The sequence below is a fragment of the Aspergillus tubingensis genome, assembly GCF_013340325.1.
Source record: "Aspergillus tubingensis WU-2223L DNA, scaffold_6, whole genome shotgun sequence".
In the NCBI taxonomy this organism is placed as follows: domain Eukaryota; kingdom Fungi; phylum Ascomycota; class Eurotiomycetes; order Eurotiales; family Aspergillaceae; genus Aspergillus; species Aspergillus tubingensis.
Window position 1 is genome coordinate 786,999 of NW_023336280.1, and position 20,480 is coordinate 807,478.

The window sequence follows — 20,480 nt, forward strand, 5'->3', positions numbered from 1 at the left end:
CAAGTAAGAATAGATCTACCTACCTACGTTCAAACCCCTACCGTAGCCAAAGAAAGAAACAACAGTGGTAACCCAAAAACCGTCGCAAAGAATGTAGCGGGGGACCCGCACAAGAAACTCACTGACTTTTGGCGGGGAAGATGCGGACCTCAAAGCGGTGATGCAAACCAAACCACCAAACTTCAACCAGCTGGCTAGCTACTAAGCAGACAACCATCTTGAACTACAAACCACAAACATACTCAACAGATACTCGGCATCTGCACACCCTATAATAATACCATCTCATCTTTAAATTAAGAAAGGAAAATGACAACAGAAATCAAAGAACTCTCCCTCCCCCTCCCTTACACCCCCCACACGACCGCCCACATCCACCTCACACGACACCAAACCTGCAGCACAGTATTCCTGACCTCGTCGACGCCGGGCGATGCAGCAGGGAGTATCAAGCCGATGGGAAGTTTTGTGTATGCGATGCCAGACGTGAGTAGTTTATCCTTACTATTCCTTCCCCCTCCCCGCCTTACTACCATTTTGCTTCTCGCAATTATCAACATACGTTCCTTACTATATATACCCATCAACCTTCAGTATAGTATACTATAAATACTACTAGTATACTAGCAGTGAGGGTATAAAACGATCTAACGAAGACTACAGAAAACGAATCCCAAAAACGTGCTATCAACAACCATCTACTCCTCCCCGGGAAGTGTAGAATACACGGCCCGGATTGCGAAGATTCTCGCAAGGAGAATGAAGACGCCTGTTTATGTGGGCGGGAGTATTGAGCCTGCGACGATGGGGGTGATGGCTGAGGAGGAGATTGAGGGGGTGAAGAGGATTGTGGAGGTTGTTGTTAGGGGGTGGGAGGGGATGAAGATATGATTTTATCATGTTTTGAAGTTGTCTTGTTAGGTTGGAGTGTTCTTATGGTGGTGGTAACTGTAGGTAGTAGTATTGGGAGAGAAGGGGTGGATGGATGAGGGATGATGGATGATGATGGATGGCATTGGGGGAGTTGGGTGTTTCTCTATTTCTTCTGTCTGTCTGTCTGTTAGTTTCTTGTTCTAGTTCTGAGTGTTTGTTTGATTATCAATCAATATATCCATAGTATGATACTCACGTAAATAATACAGAGTACTATAACTCTACTAATAAACGAAGATTATACCTCATCACTACACTAGTACTACTCATCGGACATTCCGACACACACCTCGGATATACCCAACTAACCACCTAGCACTTCAAATTAATACGAAGAGAGAAGCAATAACCAACGTCCAGTCAGTCACTGCAGCGGACCTACCACCTCCGCCCCATCCACCCCCAATTCCATATCCAATCCCAATTCCAATCCACTCAAGCCCGCCCAAATCATCTCCCTCCGTACGGAGTAAGTACGTAGTCTACCGGCCCAACTATCGGAACCACCTCCGATCATTTCGGGGCTACCTACCCGCTAACCACAACCTACCTAGTAGACTTACTCATCGTGGAGCTGTCCCATTTGATTAGAGGCTTAGCTTGGGCGTTATTACTAGTCTAGATTAATCATTGAGCTAGATGGTAACTGACTAGATAACTAGTTAGTAGGTGAAAGGATCAGTCGAGTCAAATTTGTCCGTGTAGGTGTTGTCCTCGCTAGGTGACTGACTAGTTAGTTAGCTTGCTTACTTGGTTGGTTAGTTAGTTAGTAAGTTGACTGTTGAGACTTGAAAGGTATCGTCATAGCCGAGGCGAAGCACGACACTATCTATCCACTATCCACTATACTATGGGATAGGTAAGTAGTAAGGAGGAGGAGGAGGGAATATGTAGACAGGTTGGATGCTGGAATGATCATGCGTTGCTTGATCTTATTTCATTATACGGAGTAGACTAGTATAGATTAATGAGTGGGCTGGGTGCATAGTGATACTTTCATATTCATTTATATCCTTGCTAAGTTGTAATGCCCTACCAACTAAGTAAGCAATCTGCATCACAAAATGCCTCACATCCGACGGATAACAGTATATTACTGCATCAATTAAAAATTAATCCAATTCAACATACGAATCAATTATCATCATCCTAGTGTGATATATTGGAAGCACTGACCCCGGAGAAAGACTATCCCAGGAATACCACTAACTACAAAGTCCTCGCGGACTAGCCTAGCGCATGTCCGACATCGATAATACTAGCAGGTAGTAGGGCACGAGCATCGCTTAGACAGTATCACTACTTGCAATAGCCGACGACTACACAAGTATACTTAGTATAACTATCAATCAATTGGTCTAGATAAGAACTATCTTCTCATCGAACCAATACTGCGTGACTACATCAACTGCTGATTGATTTCGTGTCGTCACTTGGAGTACTACGTAGGTAGGTAGAGTAGGTAATCATCACTCAATCCCTCGTAAGCATTGACCCGCGCGATCTCGGAATCTTTGATCCTCGGTGGATTGAGCACTACTTACTACTATCTAGTATCTACTTCCAGTGTGTTAATGTTAATCTCGCAAGATCCTTACAATCGGTAGAAGGATATCACAGATTGCTGTTGTTCGTAGTGAATACTATATCACATATTAAATCATACACATACACATATTTACAATCACAATACTGCCTAATCGGCATCGCCTATTTAAGTACTAGTACTCATCGACAGATCGATCGATCCCAAAAGGATATGACCTCACTCATCCATCCCAAGTGGAATCGAATTACGACGACAGGGAGAAAATAAATCAAATCAGCCAACATCACTGGCCCAAGCAACAACAAACAACAAGAGGTCAATGCATCCATCCCCCACGTGGACTGGTCGTGATGCCCCCCTGCTCACGGGCAATCGTCAATCATTGGGCATTGAGCCGACCGAAGTGGTGCCGAGGGCCGGTGGACAAGCAGCATACAGATTACAGAGATGGGTGCGGGAAGAAAAGAGGGGGGAGGGGGGAAGACGAAAAACGATGAAACAGGAGGCAGTGGCAACTGGCAAGAGAGTGTGTCTGTGTGTGAGACCCTTGTTGCTGTGACTGTGGGTTAGAAGGTTAGTCCCGGTGACCGGAACTCACCGAATTTTGGCGTTTGCGATGGGACGGACGGACGGGCTTGTATGGACGGATAGGTTTCCTGGGCTGACACCTCGGGAAGTTTACTTTCTTACTTGGCTCGCTAGATACTAGATAGTAGTAGTAGTTGTTTACGTAGCCGCCAGAGGAAATGAGGAATAGATAGATAGAGAGGGAGGGAGGGAGGGGAGATTAGTATACTTTTGGTAGTAGTAGATACCTATCTACTCCCTCATGACACCGCCCCTTCAGCATTAGTAGCATTGAGAATACGAAATGATTATCTAGTAGAAGCGATGCAGGGTCGGTCTGGCCAGACAGCTAGCTAACTACTACTAAGCTAGCCAAGACTCTTGCCGTGGGATGTAACAGGGAAGGGAAACTGACTAGTAAATCAGCGCGTGCGCAAAAGAGGAATTGGGAAGAGATGAGACCATCATCTATCCATCTAACTATCTAAGAAAGATGGTTACAGGATGGGGTGCAGCGGCAGACTGTCACGGGATGGACCGTCCACATGGGGATGGATAATGGAGGGAGGGGATGGGAGAGGGGGGCACCGGACCCTGGGAATTGATTGATTGTGCGCTGCTACTAGCAGAGCAAGAGAAATTACCATTCACCCAATAATAATCATCCGGTCAGTTACCCGGTGGTTGTCTCCAAACCGGACCACATTAGCATTAGTCTCATACTGTACGTATCTAGCCATACTCCAAAGGGATCCTTTCCCGTCCGGCTGTCGGAATCTGCGCCCATTTCTATGCGTTTGACTGGCTGCTAACTTTAGCTCACCGGAAAGTGCGACTGGCTGACATGACAGCCCCCCCTCGGAGTCTCGGAGACGGATTGGGAAGAGAGATCACGACTATCGTAACCATCTCTCTCCACCTTGTTCTTAATCATCTTGTTATAGGTCATAGAGAATCCCTATTAATTCCTCGTGTAGACTGTGTGATCGATCCCATTGGCGTCGACTATCTACTTACCCCTCAGGTGGCTTGTCTTATCATGGGTGAATGATGATGGTGGTGTTGATTTAATTTCCGGTCATCTCCAGGACCGTCAAGACGGGCTCTAAAGGTCTAACCGTATCGTCGCATCGTTAGAGATCTCGGTTAGAATATCCGGCCCGGCTACGTTACATGCCACCACCACCTCTCCGGCCTTACCAGACTTGCAGTCGCTAGTCATCCTTAGTCACGACCTCTTAATCTCCTTTTTCATTCCCCGTGATTGATGGTCGAGATGATGATAATTTCGGTGGATATTATTGAATTCCGCTTCGTAAAAACGGCATAACCAATGTGGTATCCAGCAATCGACATCGGAGCCTAGGCTCACCATCAGGCATCTGAGCACACCTGGCTGATACTGATGCGGGGACCCAAGCCAGCATCATCTCGACACGAGCCTAGATGCCCAGCTAGAGCTGTCCAGGTTCCTGAGCCGAGCTTCCAGCCAACGGGCCGTCATGCAACCAACCCGCAGGCCTCAAAAACGAATCCTTCCGCGACAATAGACCTCGCGACGTCTTACTCCGTACTATGCTTTGCTAATCCCATTAGTATGACCGGGCTGTGCGCCTGGCCCTCCACAAAGGGATAGGCCTGAGCGATTGTAATGTTCGATTCGATAGGCCCAGAAGCAGACCGAAAATATCAGAAACAATGATCAGAGTAATACTTTCTAACAAATCACGAAAATGAAGCATGAGGGGCCGAAAAAGAGAAAGCAAGGCTTCTAGCCCACGGCACAAGACAGGGGGGAATGCGTAACCTGCACCGACGAGGAATGCGGATGTTGTCCGTCTGTGCGACCTCTCCCACTAGATTGGCTGGGGATATCATTTCCGCAGCAGACAGGGCAACATTTTGTGTGTGTGTGTGCGTGTGTGTCCAGTAGAAAGAAATAGCAGCATGCAGCTGGATCCATGATGCGGCTAGAGCTCGTGCCCACCCCGCCCAACTTCTCTGGTCCTGCGCAGGCACACGACGGTCATAGTCGGCGCTCGGTCGACGGTCATCGCGACTCGGAGCTAGTCCTCGTGCTTCCTTGAAAATATGTAGGTACCAGGAAGATGCGTCAGTTACTGGGCTCTCCGGAATCCGCGAGCCGAAAGGGAAAAGTAGTAGAATGGTGCCTAACCAAATATCATCCTCGTCAGCTAGCCACTCGGAACACGATGCCTACAGTACGATCGATGGCTGGATTGAGACATCTCCGAGGGAGCGTCTGCTGATTATCAGTGCGACAAGCAATGGACCCTGTTTCCACTATTTTCCCTTCCGTTTAATTGTTGGATCGACATGACCGTCAGGAGCCCGAGCCTTGATGGATGCCGCACACACAGACACAGACACACCACTAGATACTGGGATAGGGATGCCAAGTTCGACTACCTGATGATAGTCTCTCGCCCGAGTCGACGGTTGAATGGCAACTGCTGAGGAGAAGGAACATACGCCCCCTCATTGGCCCAGAGATCTGACGGCTAAAGCTAGTCCACGGGCCAGGCTGACGGCGGTGGATGGCAAGTGATACGGTGACCACACAAGCCTCAAAAAGCCTCTCGAAGACAAATGAATTGCGTAGGAGAAGGCGCCAAGCGAAAATTCTGAAGAGCTAAAGAGGATAAGATTAACCCGCCAACAGTGAGGAAAAGGGAAAGAGGGGAACTCGGAGAGAGAAAAAAAAGGAACGAAAAATCTCCCATCAGATCCCGCATACTAAACTACATTCAGCAGGAGCAAGAATATGGCAAAGGCCGAGGAATGGCAATCATAACCAAATTCTAGGCGAACCGATCTCTCTCTCTCTCGCTCGCTCTCTTTATCCGTAGAGGAAAATAGATCAGAAATAGAAAAATAATAAATAATAAATAAAAGTAAAAATAAAACACAAAAACGATGGGCCGGGGATTTTTCGCTCTGGCCACCACCCGGGCGGTTTTTTCCGTGTTTCGTCCGAAGCTGGCGTCACTTGTAAGACTCCAACTCCGCCACGGTGATCCAAAGTCATCGTCAGCCAGCAGCAGCAAGCAGCAAAAAGCAGCTCACCGGCTCAATTGACAGAGACAGAGAAGGATGCCCAGAGACAGAAAGAGGCATTAATATTATTATTCCCCATCGCGTAATATGCAGGATTTGCGGTGGAACTTGACCACGGTTGCTGCCTCGTGCGTCCATGTGGCTCGGCCAATAGGCTCTGTCCGGAGGCGGGATTCCGAGTCGATCGTCAGAACGATGCTGAACTGCTCGTCTGGTACGGATGGTTGAAGTAGATAGTAGACCAGTAACCAATGAGAATAATGATACTGCTGCTGATGAATGAATGAATGAATGAATGAATGTCTTGTCTCCCCTTGCACATTCTTCTACTCTCGGAGACATGTACGTATGCCCTGAAGAGTTATGTAGCACCCTGTTCATCCGAGTCAATCCGCGGGAGTCACTGACTAGTACCCTGTAGTACTACTAAGTAGGGTCCGGCAATCGTGGCGCGCGCAGGTTACTGTCCGACAGCCAACCATGCTGCTGGAGACTATCGAACTGTACGGCCCGAGGGCAAATGCGCCTCCGACGACGTTTCAGGAAACACATCCCCAAATTCACGCACATCCCTCCCACGTACTCAGGGGGAGAAACCAGCAACACACGGACTCCATCAGCATCGGTGAGGAGAATTAAGAATAGTAAAAACGATCCGCTTCAACATCCAATCAAACCGTTGAGGAGCCCCATCGACCAGGTGGTAAAGGCGGCTTTGACTTTCCATGTCTCCGTCATCACTGTGTCCTCCTGGAACACGCCAACCAACCCAAAGTAGCAAGCTGATGGGTAGATGCGAAGAGGAGGGGGGAAGAAGGAAAGTGGAAAGCCACTCGGCTTTGACGACTCCCAGGGCTCCATCCATGGATGGAGAATGGGGAGGGGGGAAGGAGAGGACAGGCTTACTGTAGACAGCCTAGCTAACAGTTGGAGTGCCAGGAGTTGCCGTGATGATCATCAGCGAACCACGGCGGTTCCAGGCTGAACTGGAAGACGAGAGAGACGTACCAATCCAAGCCCGGCCAAGGCCTAATGCCAGTCCTGCCCAGAACAACCTGATCCATGTCAATTCCGCCTCATGGATTACAAACTAGAAAAAGACTAGTCAAGGGCCAAGGAACCTCCTCAGCTGCAGGTCAGAATTTAAGCACGGAGTTGCTCTCCGTACCGACGAATGTCAGAAGTCAGAACCATAGTTAAAATCCCCTTCCAACTACTCTCAACCGTTCTTCCGTCCCAGCCTCTGGGAAGCTCAGCCGTTCCGCCCTTTTCCTGAGTGGGACCTCGTGGCCCATGGATTCACCAAGAATTTTTTTTTTTTTTTTTTTAATTTCTGGGCAAACCGTAGATGAAAAAGAAATAATAGAAATACAAAATGGTAGATTGAAACCAAATTAAGACGAGCAGACAGGTTGAAAAAAAAAAAAAAAAACAATTGTGACGGACACGTTGTGGATAGCCGGTACCCAGGAAGACACTGCCACTGTCGATCTCGGGATACTCTCAACTAGCCAGAGGTCTGATCCTCTACTAAGAACAACCAGCTCAACAGTCAACAGCCTGTGGGCGGGTAAGCGCAACGAAAAAAACGAAAGAAAGAAAAAAAGAGGCCCCCAAGCGATGGACAATGGGGGGAGGGAAAGAAAACGGCGAGCCCAACACGGGAGCTTGTTACCGGAAGGCTGTGGTGCAGCAAAGAGACACACACGCGACGACGGGCCGTTGTAGCGCTGGTTGTTAGTACTAAGTAGTTAGTATCTATCTAGTAGTAGGTGCTAACTCGGTAATCCATAATAATAGTAATTCCATGAGGCGCAGGAAGCAATTTAGAAGTCGCAACGATCAAACAAAGAACCCACACACCGGGCTATTCCGTAGGGCCAGTGGTTTTTAATATATGAGAAACATTCGCATCGAGAGACAATAATAATTTTAGCAGATGGACCGCCGGAACTGGTCCCAGCATCGTCATCGTCATCCCGCTCGTGTTGCCCCTCCGAATTGACCCAATGTGGGATCAGGTTGAAACTCATCTGGCCATCAGAAAAAAGCAATTATTTCATCAATCAGCATTGAATAAGCAATGAGGGGGTGAAAGCAGACATAGAAAAGACCGTAGAAGTACAAGGAATGACAAGGATGACGACAAATAATATAGTATATGAATAAAATGGAAATAAACCCAGACAAAAAGAGTAGAAAGTAAAAAAGTAGAATAAAATAAAAATAAATAAAAATTAAAAAGCCCACGCAGGAAAACCAACCCGCCAGTCAATCAACGGGAACCGGGGCCAAGAAGGAGAAAAATAAAAAAATTCAAAATAAAATAAAAGAAGGCTGTCGGCAACAGATTCCTAAGGATAGACTTCTGCAGTAAGCTCATTTGCTAATCTCCGCACCCCCCTTCGATCCGATTTGCGTAGGCACCTGGTCTCGTTTCAGCCATGGCTTTTGGGATTATTGAATATTTTTGTCAACCGCCGAGCTGCTTAGCACTAAACTCTGTAACCGGGGTCAGCCGAGAGACTTTCGGAGCCGATTCCTGGGCATGGATAGGACCCTGGCGCAGGAGCTCTGGCACGCCATCCGAGGCCTGGTCGCATGCAAAAAGTGGGCAGCGGCGCTTGAGTCGAGCTTGTTCCCTTTTCCCCCCTGGTATTGTAAGTAGTGTTTCCCCCCTCCCCTCTCTTCTGCTGGTTCTGCCACCAACGGAATGGACGGAAATTGTCTGGGATGGTGAGAATGTTTGTAGCAATCAGATACTCTTGAAGAAGTAAGGTTCATGAGAAGACAGCCAGTCTGCTCCAGTAGTGTTGTAGGGGTCTATGTTTCATAGACCAGATCTAAGTAGGTTACTAGTAAGTAGTTAGTCGTAGAAGAGGGCAAGTGATGCTCGGAAACGGGAAGCTGAAAACAATCGGATCGAATAAAATAAAACAGTAGTAATAATATTAAAAATTATTATCCCAATTTAAAAAATAATAAAATAAAATTTTAGGAAAATCCCAGAGGCTCCGAGGCGGCGATGAAGAAGGATGGATGACTGACGACGTCTGCTCGTTCTTCTTTAGTAGTTCATCCAAAGTATGACCGAGACTGACTGACGACTGGCTTATCATCCCTTCCATGACTGTCGTTGGCCGTCATTCTCATTCTCTTCCTCTGACACTATATTCAACCTTCGTGGTCCCCGGGCTGTCATTCCCTTCTCCCTCTTTCCTTACTACTACAACAATAACAACAACCACTACTACTACTACAACTACTACTTACTATTCCTCCTTGCTATCCCTCTTCTCTCCTTTGCCCAAAGAGAACAATAACTTGCCCGCGTATTCATCGATTTTTGACTTTACCTTGTCTGCCAACTTCCCAACCCTCCAACTCAGCTTCCGCCTAAAGTACTATCATCTATCATCATACATTCGCCTAACGCTGTGCCCTGACCTCTTGTCTGGTGCTTGGCTTCGTGCCCACGTTCCTTGCAGCTCGTCTACCTCGGTGTTTCTACTTCATCTCTATCTTTTCTATTTGGCTGTTGTATGGCTTCATCAGCGCCCACAGGACGACTCATCTCCATCTGTCCGCTCCAACGACAATAGAGCTACCGCTTCTAGATGACCCCACGGTAGCCCCATCGTCCCAACTTAACTTTCTGGTCTGGAGCATATTGAACCCTGTGGCTCTCTGGTTCGGGTGTAATTTTGGCGCGATCGAGACAGTTCATTGATTGATTGATTTCCATCCCCCCCCCCCCATTTGCCATCTTTTGCCACTGCGGCCAGCTTCCCGATTCAATCCACACTTTCTCGGGCCTCTTTCTGGGTTGGCGCTCGGGATTTCTGCCGTCGATTCGGGGTCCAATAATTATTCCTCCCTCTTTTCCCCTCCCCATCGTTGTTTGCTGTTGCAGTTGCAGCTATCATCATTCTGCACTAGTGTCGCATTTTGAGTTGCACACTATAGGAAGGACGGTTTCCCCATCGGCTTGTGCTTCCTGCTTTTATTTTGCTCGCTTTGTATCATCCAGATTCTCCCCCCGCCTTCCGTGCTTCTTCCATCGGACGAGCGGGCAGCTTCGTCTGGTCCGCAATCGCTCCGGGCTTGCACACCCCCCTCCTTCTTCTCCTCCCCCTCAAGTGTCCCCCCTTATGAGGTTGCATTGCGGGTGTCGACATGCAGGCGCACTACTATCATTCCTCGAGTAGCCCGAACCAACCAGGAGGGTCATATGAACTTCCTCCGGTGCACGCGGTGACCTCGCCTCCAGCTCCATTTCAACCGCATGGGCCCGCACCTGCTCCTCTACTCTCCGCTCCGCCGAGTCGACCCGACAGCGGGTTGAGGATGGCCCATCTACTGCAACCGTTGGCACAACATATGCCCAATCCCCCCCCACCTCCCGTTACAAATGCTCCCACCTACGCTCGTTCATACGAGTCGAGTGGCTCTCCTGCTGAAGGCGCATCGATGCTCGCCGATGCGCCTCCCCTCAATGGTCCCGGATTGCTTCAGCCGATGGGCGGAGGTGCTGCGGCTGGACCGCACCCCCATCATCAGTCACAGCAGCCTTTGCAGCAAAAGAGGGCCTATCGACAGCGAAGAAAGGACCCCAGTTGTGATGCCTGTCGGGAACGCAAAGTCAAGGTACGTTACGCCGCAGTGACGGTGACCCTGGTGGTCACCCTCGTGAACCCAGCATGGCTCATTCCATTTAGTGTGACGCTTCCGAGTCGTCCAGTTGCACAGAATGCACCAACCGTAAAGTGCGCTGCCAGTTTACAAAGGAGACGAATCGACGCATGTCTTCAATCAAGTTCGTGCCGTGGCTGTTGTATTTGTGGGAATCTTGCCTTTCTAATCTGACTGCAGGCAAGTCCAAGACCTCGAAAAGCAGCTGCTGTCGACCAAGCAACAACTACAGCAACTTCGGTCGGGCATGTTACGATCGGACAATCTGATGGATCTGGATATTGATGGTGCGGGGCAGCCTCAGCTAAAGCTGCCGGACGCCGGGTATCGTCCCCCGCGCCGGCCACAAGCGCCTGTGATGCAGGATCTGGCCGAGGCTCGCGCAAATCTGCGAAAATACGGCAAAGGGATCCTGAGGGTGCCACCTCCATACCGTCAGCCGGGCCCCAAGTCCTTGATCACCGCTGATCCTCCACGCCTTCCCCCGAAGGAGCTGGCCAATCGCTTGCTGGGACAGTATTATGCTTGCATTCACTCCGTCCTGCCTGTAATCCATTGGCCGACTTTTGTCGCCCAATTTGAGGAGGTCTACCAAGCAGGAACCCTCCTCGGCGTGCCCCGTGAATGGGCCGCGGTTCTATTTGGAGTCTTTGCATGTGGGCGTTTGCACACCCTGGAAGCGAATCGGGAACAGGAAGGAAAAGAATTCGTGACCGTTAGTTGCGGGGTGATTGATGTATGGCAGGACAACTTCACCCTGGACCAGGCACGGGCGGCGCTGCTGGTCAGCATTTTCTTGTACGAGGTTAATTCTCAGTCGGCGAGTTGGGTCTGGATTGGGTCCGCAATCCGAGTCGCGCAGGAGATTGGCCTGCATTTGGAGTCGGGCCCTTGGCCCCCTCTGGAAGGTGAGATGCGGAAGCGGTTATGGTGGGGGATGTACACCTGGGATAGGTATGAGCTGCCAGCGATGGTTCACTCATTTGATATCCGGCTAACAGTAATTGCAGGCTTCTCGCTTTGGAGATGGGAAAACCAGTTCTCATCAACGATCAAGACTGCGACGTAGGCCTCCCGTGTCCCATCGACGAGCAATATCTTTCAGACGGCGGTGTGGTACCGGAAAGCCCCCAAACGTCCCCATTACTGGCCACCATTCATGTGGTTCGATCAATCGGCCAGCTGTCCCGAACGTTGAAAAGTCCGACAATGAGTCTCGGAACCCTTGAGACTTTCGAACGACACTTTAGCACCTGCCTCGCAACCTTCCCTCCTCAATATCACCCTACAGCCGACCAGTATCTCGACCCCCGCACCCTCGCCCCGATTCTCTACCTCCAAAATGCTCGCCTGATCCTCCACCGTCATAATATCTCTCCTTTCTGTCCTCCTGAAACTCGAACATCATCATTGGACTATTGTGTTTCCACCGCCCAAGATACCGCTCGCTTACTGTCCCGCTGTATGCGACCACCATCCAGCCCTGGAAGTGGATTTACGGCCACGAACGGTGACGACTGGAGGCCCCTGCTGGCGTCCTCCGCAGGAACCATGCTGTGTGTGCACCTCTGGCGCTGTGCACTTCTACTCCTCTTTCGCCAGGATTTCGCTCCTGCTCTCGTCTGTGTCCAGGCGTGTACTGCTATTGGTGATTCGCGCGCCGTGAATATGGCCTGTGGACGCTATCTTGCGTTCTTCCTCAAAGTGGTTTTGGACCGGCTACGGCGCAACGAATTAGCAGTGCTCGAGCGTGACGAAGAGTTGATGGTTTATGTATCCGGCGACATGCAAGGAAGCGCCGAAGGTAACTGGGTCTGGCAGGGCAGTGAGACCGGCTCGCAGCTGGAAGTGATGTCGCCCAAAGTCAGCAGCCCGGTGGCATATTCCCATCCGGAGGCCAACGCAGGGCCAGAAGGGTGGGAGGGGTGGAAGTGGGTAGAGCAGACGGTGCAATACCTCCACGAGAGACAGCAACAGCAACAGCAACAACAAGATCTTCAGCATCGTACCAAGCCCGCGGAAACGGCATATCTTGGGCCGGAATCAGCCACCGCGAGCTCTGATGCGACGACTCCGCAGTCGAGCTCGTCTCATTCGCGCATGACCATCGCGAGCATTATCTGAGACCGCTCGCGATGATGCCACTTCACAATGTGGCAGATATGAACATCAAAAAAATCAAGTCCTTCACATTTAATACGGCCGAAGCTTAACGTTCGGACTCGCTACGAAGGCGACTCACCGGCCGCGCCATGAGAGCGAGCACGCGAGGGGCCCGTTTCCCTCAGACCGGACAAGACCCTTGTCCTACTCAAAACTTGTATTACTGTTCCGGCAATTGTGGGAGAACCCCACAGGCATGTGAGATGAGATCATGGATTACGAATCAGCTGCGATGTTTTACCGACGTAGATATAATGTTGGACTTTTTGTATACAGTACACGCGTGTATAGCCGAACCTAGACTTACACCTCTCTCCTTGTCCTTTCAGCCATCACATTTGATTTTCAATAGCATAGTGCATATTGGACTAGCGTTTACAATTGGGGATGCTAATGCTAATGCTAATGCAATCATCATCACTCTGTCTCATTATTACACGAACAACAGTAGTAGATACTAAGCTAAGATCCGATATAATTAAGTCTCAAGGTTAATGCTCCGTCCAAACCGCGCATACAAAGCCACCTTCAGCTGCTGCAACTCCTCCCGCAGATCACTCAGTCCCTCCTCGAGCTTGCTCACATCGGCATCGACCTGCTCTGTTGCCGTCGACAGCAGAGACTGGGCCTCTTCAAGGGGGAGTTGGAAGAATGCATCTCCGATTTTGTATCTGCATTGCAATTAGCACATCCCTAATCCCTCCTTTTTCAAGCTCTGGCTCGCAGAGATTAAGTGAAGAAAAGAAAAAAAAAGAAAAAGAAAAACTTACGGCACCAGCTCATCCTCATCCGCCAACTCCAGTTCCGTGGAGATTTCTTCTAAATCTTCTTTATCTTTCTGGGGTGGGTTGTCAGATTCAATCTCTTTTTCTTTCTTTCAAAATAATGTGTATAAGGGGGTTAGAATCATAATGCATATGCATATTCATATCCCCGTTTATTATTTACTTGAGGAATGTAAGAAAAAAGTAAAATGAATGAACATACCATCTTCAACTTCAACTGCTCCTCCAGCAGCGTCTCGCGCTGGTGCAGCCGACTAAAGCGATTGATCTTTTCTTGGTCCTCGCGGCGGACTTCGTTGTCCTCGCTGCCCGTGAGGGCTTCGTCTTCTTTGGTGAGCTGATAAAATTCTTAGTATTTCATACGCAAATTGTGTATAGGAGTTTGAAGGGGTATACGTACCATGCGAGTTTGCATCATCTTGGCGGGGTTGTGGTGGGATGTTTGTTAGGATGGGGATGGATTGATATTTGATTGATTAATTAATGTGATGATTGTGAGGGGAGCTGGCTTTGGGTGCCTGAGGTTTGTAAGGCTGCAAGGCTTTAAAGGTTTGGTGGGCTTTTTGGGGTTGGTCTGTGCGGGTTCATTGTTGGTGCCTGAGGATAAGAAGGTGGTGGTGATGTGGTGGGTGGGTTTATGCATTGTACCATAATGGTTATTTAAATGATGAGAAGAGGAAATTACTTGGGGTGCATAGGATGTGATATGTGTATTTTGATATGGTTTTTATGTTATTTACGGTGATTCTACTTTGCTATGTCTGTATGAGGCTGGCAATAGATTTCATTTGGTTTGGTTTCATTTTGTCACTATATGATATAGCTTCTATATTGATTTGAGATCAAAACCGGATTCCATATCCGTACAACTAACCACTACACTTATGCGATGCATTCCCTTTGCAGCAAGAATCGAGATACTTCCATCCCCATCGATTGAATATCGCCAACACCATCTGGTCGTGTGACATCATCCCCGTCAGGTGCCCTCCGCATTGCCGATCACGTTCAGCCGCTGCCACGAGAGATGACCCCAATCGCCGAGCCATCTCGATTGTTTGCCGTCATCTACACGATCATCTTTGACGGTTCCAACTTTCCTGTGCCTTAATAGTCAGGTGCAGACGTTGCATGTTCAACTGTGGTGGTTCAGCGGTGATTGATCCGCTTCGCCTCGGAGAAACCAAGACTCCCGGCCACCGCATCGCCGACCTCCGCGTCGGGAACAGCTCCATCCATACCGTTGCGTCTCCATCTCCATCTTCATCGTCATCTCCTTTGGGGCACCTAGCTCCTCTGCACACAACTATAGACCAGAACTGGAAATCAGGGGCTCCAGAATTAGCGAAAACTTCCCCGTTCATTGTTCTCTTACCACTCATACCCCATTAACTGTCGAGCTGAGCTCCGGTCATCACCTATCTGTTTATCAGCTTCATCGCCTCCCCAAACCAATCCAGTTCCTCCCCATCAGCAACACACAATCCAACCTTCACCATGCGAATACCAACCGGCCTCTCGACCCTCCTCTTCTCCTCCGCCCTCCTCCCCGGCCTAGCCTCCGCGTCCGGCGGCTTCGACTGCCACAACATTATCGTCGACAGCTACAAATATGACCTCAGCACTCTCGGCGGAGTACACACGCTCTACCACGTTGACGAGACAGAAGACTACGTCGTCAACACAACCTACGTGCTCAATATCTGCAACATCCTCAAGGGCGCTGCCCATCGCGGCCACCTGAAATGCCCGACCTCCAAGAACAGTACGCTTACCCTGTCCACCACCCTCCCCTGAAATTGTTCCTAGCTCTTATGATTAACCAAACTCTTACCCCAAAACAGTCTGCGGCTTCCAATACAAAACCGCTCTTGATAGCCACAAAGAAGAAAGTACCGTCTTCCCGATCGTCGGCCTCGACCACCTCGGCCACGGCACCAAAGACGCTGAAATCACGCGCCTGAAGAAGCTCGATTCCGAACAAGAAGGTCTCCTCGTCAAACTCGCCGGAGGCGAATACTTCGACGAAGATCAACAGAAGAAGAAGAACGCGGGCGCCGTAATCGAGTTCCAGTGCGATCCCGACCGGTCGGGATTAGAGGGATTACAGACGACCGAAGACACCGAGGAGGAGCGTCGTCGGCAGTGGCAGCTGAGTCAACGGGCGGACGAGACGAACGGTGACAACGAGAATAATGACAACGGTACTATCCCTGAGGGCGGACGCAGTTTGCAGTTTAAGAGCTTCGGGCCCGCAGATGATGATACCTACGTGCTGAAGCTGAACTGGAGGACGCGCTACGCGTGCGATAATTACAGGGATGAGCCGGGTGAGAAGAATCCCGATGGTGGTAATGGTGATGGGTCGAGTCATTGGGGTTTCTTTACTTGGTTGATCATTATGTATGAATTGCCCCCTCCCTCCCTCTCCTTTATACTATCCCTGTTAAAGACCGGATCGAACTAACGAGATTCATCTGAACAGCCTCTTCCTCTGCATCGCAGCATACCTCATCTTCGGCTCCTGGCTCAACTACAACCGTTACGGCGCCCGCGGGTGGGATCTCCTCCCGCACGGCGACACGATCCGCGATATTCCCTACCTCTTCCAGGACTGGTTACGGCGGGTGGTCAACACGCTGCAAGGGACGGGATCTAGAGGGGGATATAGTGCTGTTTAGGGGGTTTTAGAGATTGATTGATTGATTGATTGCTCTTTTTGTTTCTTTGTGTAGTTTGTCATGTTGTTTGCTTGGGAATAGTTGGATGATGAGGTTGTTGCTAGTATCGAAGAAGAGGATGATGATGATCACGAGGATGATTCTATTATATGGTGGGATAAAGAATATGACACGATAAGATAGTATGTATAAGGAATATCGCTATGAGAGTGATAATTTGGGGAAATATATCAACTGTAGGAATACTAAGAATGTAGTGACTACTTAGTACTTAAGGAAAGCAGGGGTGCAAACCTGGCAGCCTGACTACAAATCGGAGAAGTAAAGATACTACTAGAATATCTGGTAAGATAGTTAATACCAGTACTATTATAGGCGGCTGAAATGAGGTCAATATCTAATCTAAGTAGTAGCGTAGTAACTATCCTCAAATAATTCTCTGGATATTAGTTAGTAGTAGGTAGTATTGTAGTAATGGAACCTCATTGACCGGGCTGAGAAGTAACAGGCAAAAAAAGTATGACCCTCGAGAGTGTCTATATCCAAGTAGGTCTTAAAATGGATAGACAAATAAATTACTTCGTTTCCAGGCATAATTCTTGTATCGAACAGCCACTCCTGACTGTATGATCTGTCCTATTGCACACAGGAAGTAAAGGGTTGGTGAAACCAACGAGTCAGACCGCTACTACTGCTCCTCCATTATGTAGCAGTTCGGATAGCCCAAACCCAACACCAACACCATCACCATCACCATCTACATCTACACTACCAAAGAAGCACACCAATATAGCGAATCAATCATATTCCACCAGAATTAAATTCAATCTCCCACCCTTCCTTTCTTGACATACTTGCATGCATGCATCGCTCATGAAAATAAATCACAAACAAATCAGTCAAATAATAAATCAACATGCACAGATCATCATCACATCAAATGGCGTCATCAAAGCTAAGAATTCATCATGCCTGAGCATTCGTCACCCAGCATACCATTCCGAAGTTAAAAGAGTGGATTAACCCCTCTTTTCATATCATTCTTCCTCCTCTTCTTATTTAAATCCATCCGGTCCCCCGGTTCTTCGTCCGATGGTCTCTCTTCTTCTTCTTCTTTCCTCCCGATGGTGGCCCGTAAGGACAACCTGTCCTATCCTGACCTGACTCGACCTACACGCGCATGGCAAATTGCTTCAGATACAAGTAATCGGCCATGTTGGCGTCGACGGTCTGTCGGATGAGGTCTGCTGCCTCTGGGCCGTATTTCTTGCGCCATTCGGCGTCCCATTCTTCTTCTGTCTTGACGGCATGGGGCTGTTGGGTGGTGTTAGTGACTAACTACTACTTGCATAGCATGTAGACAGGGGGACACGTGAAGCTGTGTAGGGTCTACCGATAACTTACATGCTTTCTAGCAACCAGGCCCTTCGACTCGATCGCATCGTTGTGAAAGCCGCGCCACTTCTCGAACTTATCCCGAGCGACCTGGTGGTCTTCCTCGGTGTCCCAGCACAGCATGTCCGGGGTATATTCGATGCCCACGCTACGACAGAATGCCTCGATCATGGCCGCCGGCTTCTGCAACATGTCGTCGGCGTCGACGACACAGATCTCCGCTCCGGATTCGTACCCGTTAAGGCCGTTCGTCACCGGTCGGAGTTTGTTGTCGATGTCGTCGGCGTCACGCTCCTGTGTGGCAATGTGAGGGCCTACCAGGCGCACGCTACGCAGGTAGTCGAAGGTGCGACGCAGCTCGTCGTACCCGGCCTCGGAGGGATCATAGTTGTGGAAGCCCGTCACCTGGTCGAGGGGCGGGATGGTGCAGCGGAAGTAGGAGGGGACACTGTGGTGGGGATCGCGGATGAGGAAGGCAAAATGGAACTGGGAGAGGATCTCCGTGGGCATCACGGTGGGATTGCCTGGTTCGGCTGCCGTGTCGTACGGGTACGGCTCCCTGGTGGTGGCCGGTTTCACCGGCGTGGAGTGGTCCAGCACAGCGTGGCCATTCAGCCCATTCTTGGTCCCGTTCTGGACTGGGCTTGTGCCATTCAGCTGCTGGGCGTGGTGGCCGTTGGTGCCATTGGCGCCAACGGCCGAAAGGGGAGCAGTCTCTCCGTTAGACTCGGTGCCCACGCCACGCTTGATTCTGTTCAGAGATGGCGCGATACTGGCGGGTTTGCCGTATGGCGGGAGGAGGTAGTGCATGATGTCCTTCATGAAAATGCGCTTGCCCTGCTGGTGGTAAGTATCTCGTAGCGACCGAGTAGAGTAAGAATTATGTAGGGAAGTAGAGTGTGAAGGCTCGATTGGGGCTGGTGAGATCCGACGCCATCTTGACGATGACAGTGAGGTGACCACCTCGTGCGATCATGGGCTTGTAGGAGAGGCGCATCATTATAGAAGAGGGACCTGCGTAGGCATGCAGATGCCGCAGGTCCCAGGCCCATCAAGGGGGGAGGGGGAGGGAAAAGATTGGCAACTGGCCTCTACGATGCAGGGCAAGGACCATCCAGCCGGGATTTTCACCTCGGCCGGGCGCATAACGACAGACAGGGAGGGATGAGAGAGTGTAGAACGCAGAAAGAAAGAAACGCGACCAAGAAGAAGGGTCGGACCTCAGAAGCTTCGCGCTCGATTCTGGCCAGGACGGTCTGGAACGTCGACTGGCTGAAGCCGCTCTCCAGACGAGCCTGTTCGTCGTCGGCGAATCTGGCCGACAGGCGTTCAGGCCCGTAGTAGAAGGCATCACCAAACGGCTCATGGATACATTGAATGGTATCCCGGCGGGTCATGAAGACCTGTTGGAGGTGTCAGCAGGTTCTTATCTTCTTGTTTTGAGTGCTTCATTTTTTATTTCTTGATTTTTCGGCACTATGGAATGCGAGGATCACGCGTACTCGTTCAAAGGCCGTAGAGCAGGCGCGTGGATGGGTAGCCACGAAGATGGGTTTTTGAGACATCTTGATTCGATGTAATGATGAAAGAGCAACCAGGGCTGGATAACTGGCTGGTCCACCAAAGGGAAAAGAGCAGAAATGAACCGTTTCCGATTCAGATCCGAGTCGATATTTTAGAAGATCAACAGTGCACACTACTTTCTACCAGGGAATTTCACCGCCGGTGTAGAGGACTGTTCTGGGAAACACTAAAGTCCCCGTCCAAAGAGAAGATGAAGCAGCTGTTGCTTTTTTGGTATTGTTGTTCCGATGCAATAATCTGCAAGAACAAATGCCCAGTCAGGCAGTCGTTGCAAATGCCCCGTAGATTTTGGGCGAGCAGAAGATACAAGCACAAGAAAACAAAAAACACCACGGCGAGTAGAAGAGCAGCCGGTGATGGAGGAGAGGGGCTTTTTATACTCTCAAGACGGAATAGGAATGTCGACCAGGCTGAAGGCAACGGAGGGGAATGAATGGAAATACGGGCTGCCCTCCTCCACGCGGGAAGGAAAAAAAGGGCAGGTATCACGAATCAGAAGCGCAGCTCCAACAAGCAGACGGACGGTCGTTCGCTGCAAACTCCAGGACCAATGCAATGCCAGGCAAAACAAAACAGGGAAGGTTGACCCGTGGATGGACCAGATAAGCCAGTCAGTCAGTCCTACGAGCGTCGAGTCCCAAGTAGTACGAGTGCGATATCCACACCACTACTGTCTACCAGACAACGGTGCTGGGCTAGTCGAGGGGTTAAACGTAATGGGAGCCCCTCTTGCTATCCACTGTTGATGCCTGGACTCTTCTGAATTAATGCCGCATAAGGAATAGAAGTTGAACGGTGCCTGGTAGTCTGCAGATGGTGCAAGATAGTTCATGTGCCAGTGTTGCGATATCGCTGCTGTAAAGGCCATTGTTGGTGGCGGTGGATAAGACCTTTATCAAATCCTTCAAGTCATAGTCATGACGTTGAAAGGGAAGTAAGTAGTTTTGGCGGCCGGCAGAAAGACTCCGGAAAAGGGCGAACAGATCCCTGCAACCACTGCGAATTACGATCTACAGCTTATTCCCCTTGGACTCAGATCTCTTCTCAGCCTGC

General features: G+C 49.7%; 5 protein-coding genes across 5 annotated transcripts; 3 read left to right on the forward strand and 2 right to left on the reverse strand.

The window, feature by feature from the left end:
- Positions 1 to 309: 309 nt before the first annotated feature.
- Positions 310 to 891, forward strand: AtWU_04037 (proteasome assembly chaperone 4 family protein; the record flags this gene model as incomplete). Its single annotated transcript, XM_035499148.1, has 2 exons — positions 310 to 486; positions 664 to 891. The coding sequence occupies 2 exons, from the start codon at positions 310 to 312 to the stop codon at positions 889 to 891; spliced, it is 405 nt and encodes a 134-aa protein (XP_035355041.1).
- Positions 892 to 10,303: 9,412 nt separating this feature from the next.
- On the forward strand, positions 10,304 to 12,943 carry AtWU_04038 (transcription factor domain-containing protein; the record flags this gene model as incomplete). Its single annotated transcript, XM_035499149.1, has 4 exons — positions 10,304 to 10,774; positions 10,846 to 10,943; positions 11,000 to 11,773; positions 11,830 to 12,943. The coding sequence occupies 4 exons, from the start codon at positions 10,304 to 10,306 to the stop codon at positions 12,941 to 12,943; spliced, it is 2,457 nt and encodes an 818-aa protein (XP_035355042.1).
- Positions 12,944 to 13,460: 517 nt separating this feature from the next.
- On the reverse strand, positions 13,461 to 14,185 carry AtWU_04039 (tubulin-binding prefolding complex subunit GIM3; the record flags this gene model as incomplete). The annotated part of the gene is made up of 4 exons (XM_035499150.1): positions 13,461 to 13,653; positions 13,753 to 13,820; positions 13,970 to 14,104; positions 14,168 to 14,185. The coding sequence occupies 4 exons, from the start codon at positions 14,183 to 14,185 to the stop codon at positions 13,461 to 13,463; spliced, it is 414 nt and encodes a 137-aa protein (XP_035355043.1).
- A 1,079-nt stretch (positions 14,186 to 15,264) lies between these two features.
- On the forward strand, positions 15,265 to 16,448 carry AtWU_04040 (autophagy-related protein 27; the record flags this gene model as incomplete). The annotated part of the gene is made up of 3 exons (XM_035499151.1): positions 15,265 to 15,532; positions 15,612 to 16,170; positions 16,253 to 16,448. 3 exons carry the CDS (start codon positions 15,265 to 15,267, stop codon positions 16,446 to 16,448), a joined length of 1,023 nt encoding a protein of 340 aa, XP_035355044.1.
- A 1,170-nt stretch (positions 16,449 to 17,618) lies between these two features.
- AtWU_04041 (uncharacterized protein) lies at positions 17,619 to 19,408 on the reverse strand (the record flags this gene model as incomplete). Its single annotated transcript, XM_035499152.1, has 4 exons — positions 17,619 to 17,762; positions 17,853 to 18,680; positions 19,064 to 19,246; positions 19,346 to 19,408. The coding sequence occupies 4 exons, from the start codon at positions 19,406 to 19,408 to the stop codon at positions 17,619 to 17,621; spliced, it is 1,218 nt and encodes a 405-aa protein (XP_035355045.1).
- Positions 19,409 to 20,480: the final 1,072 nt, after the last annotated feature.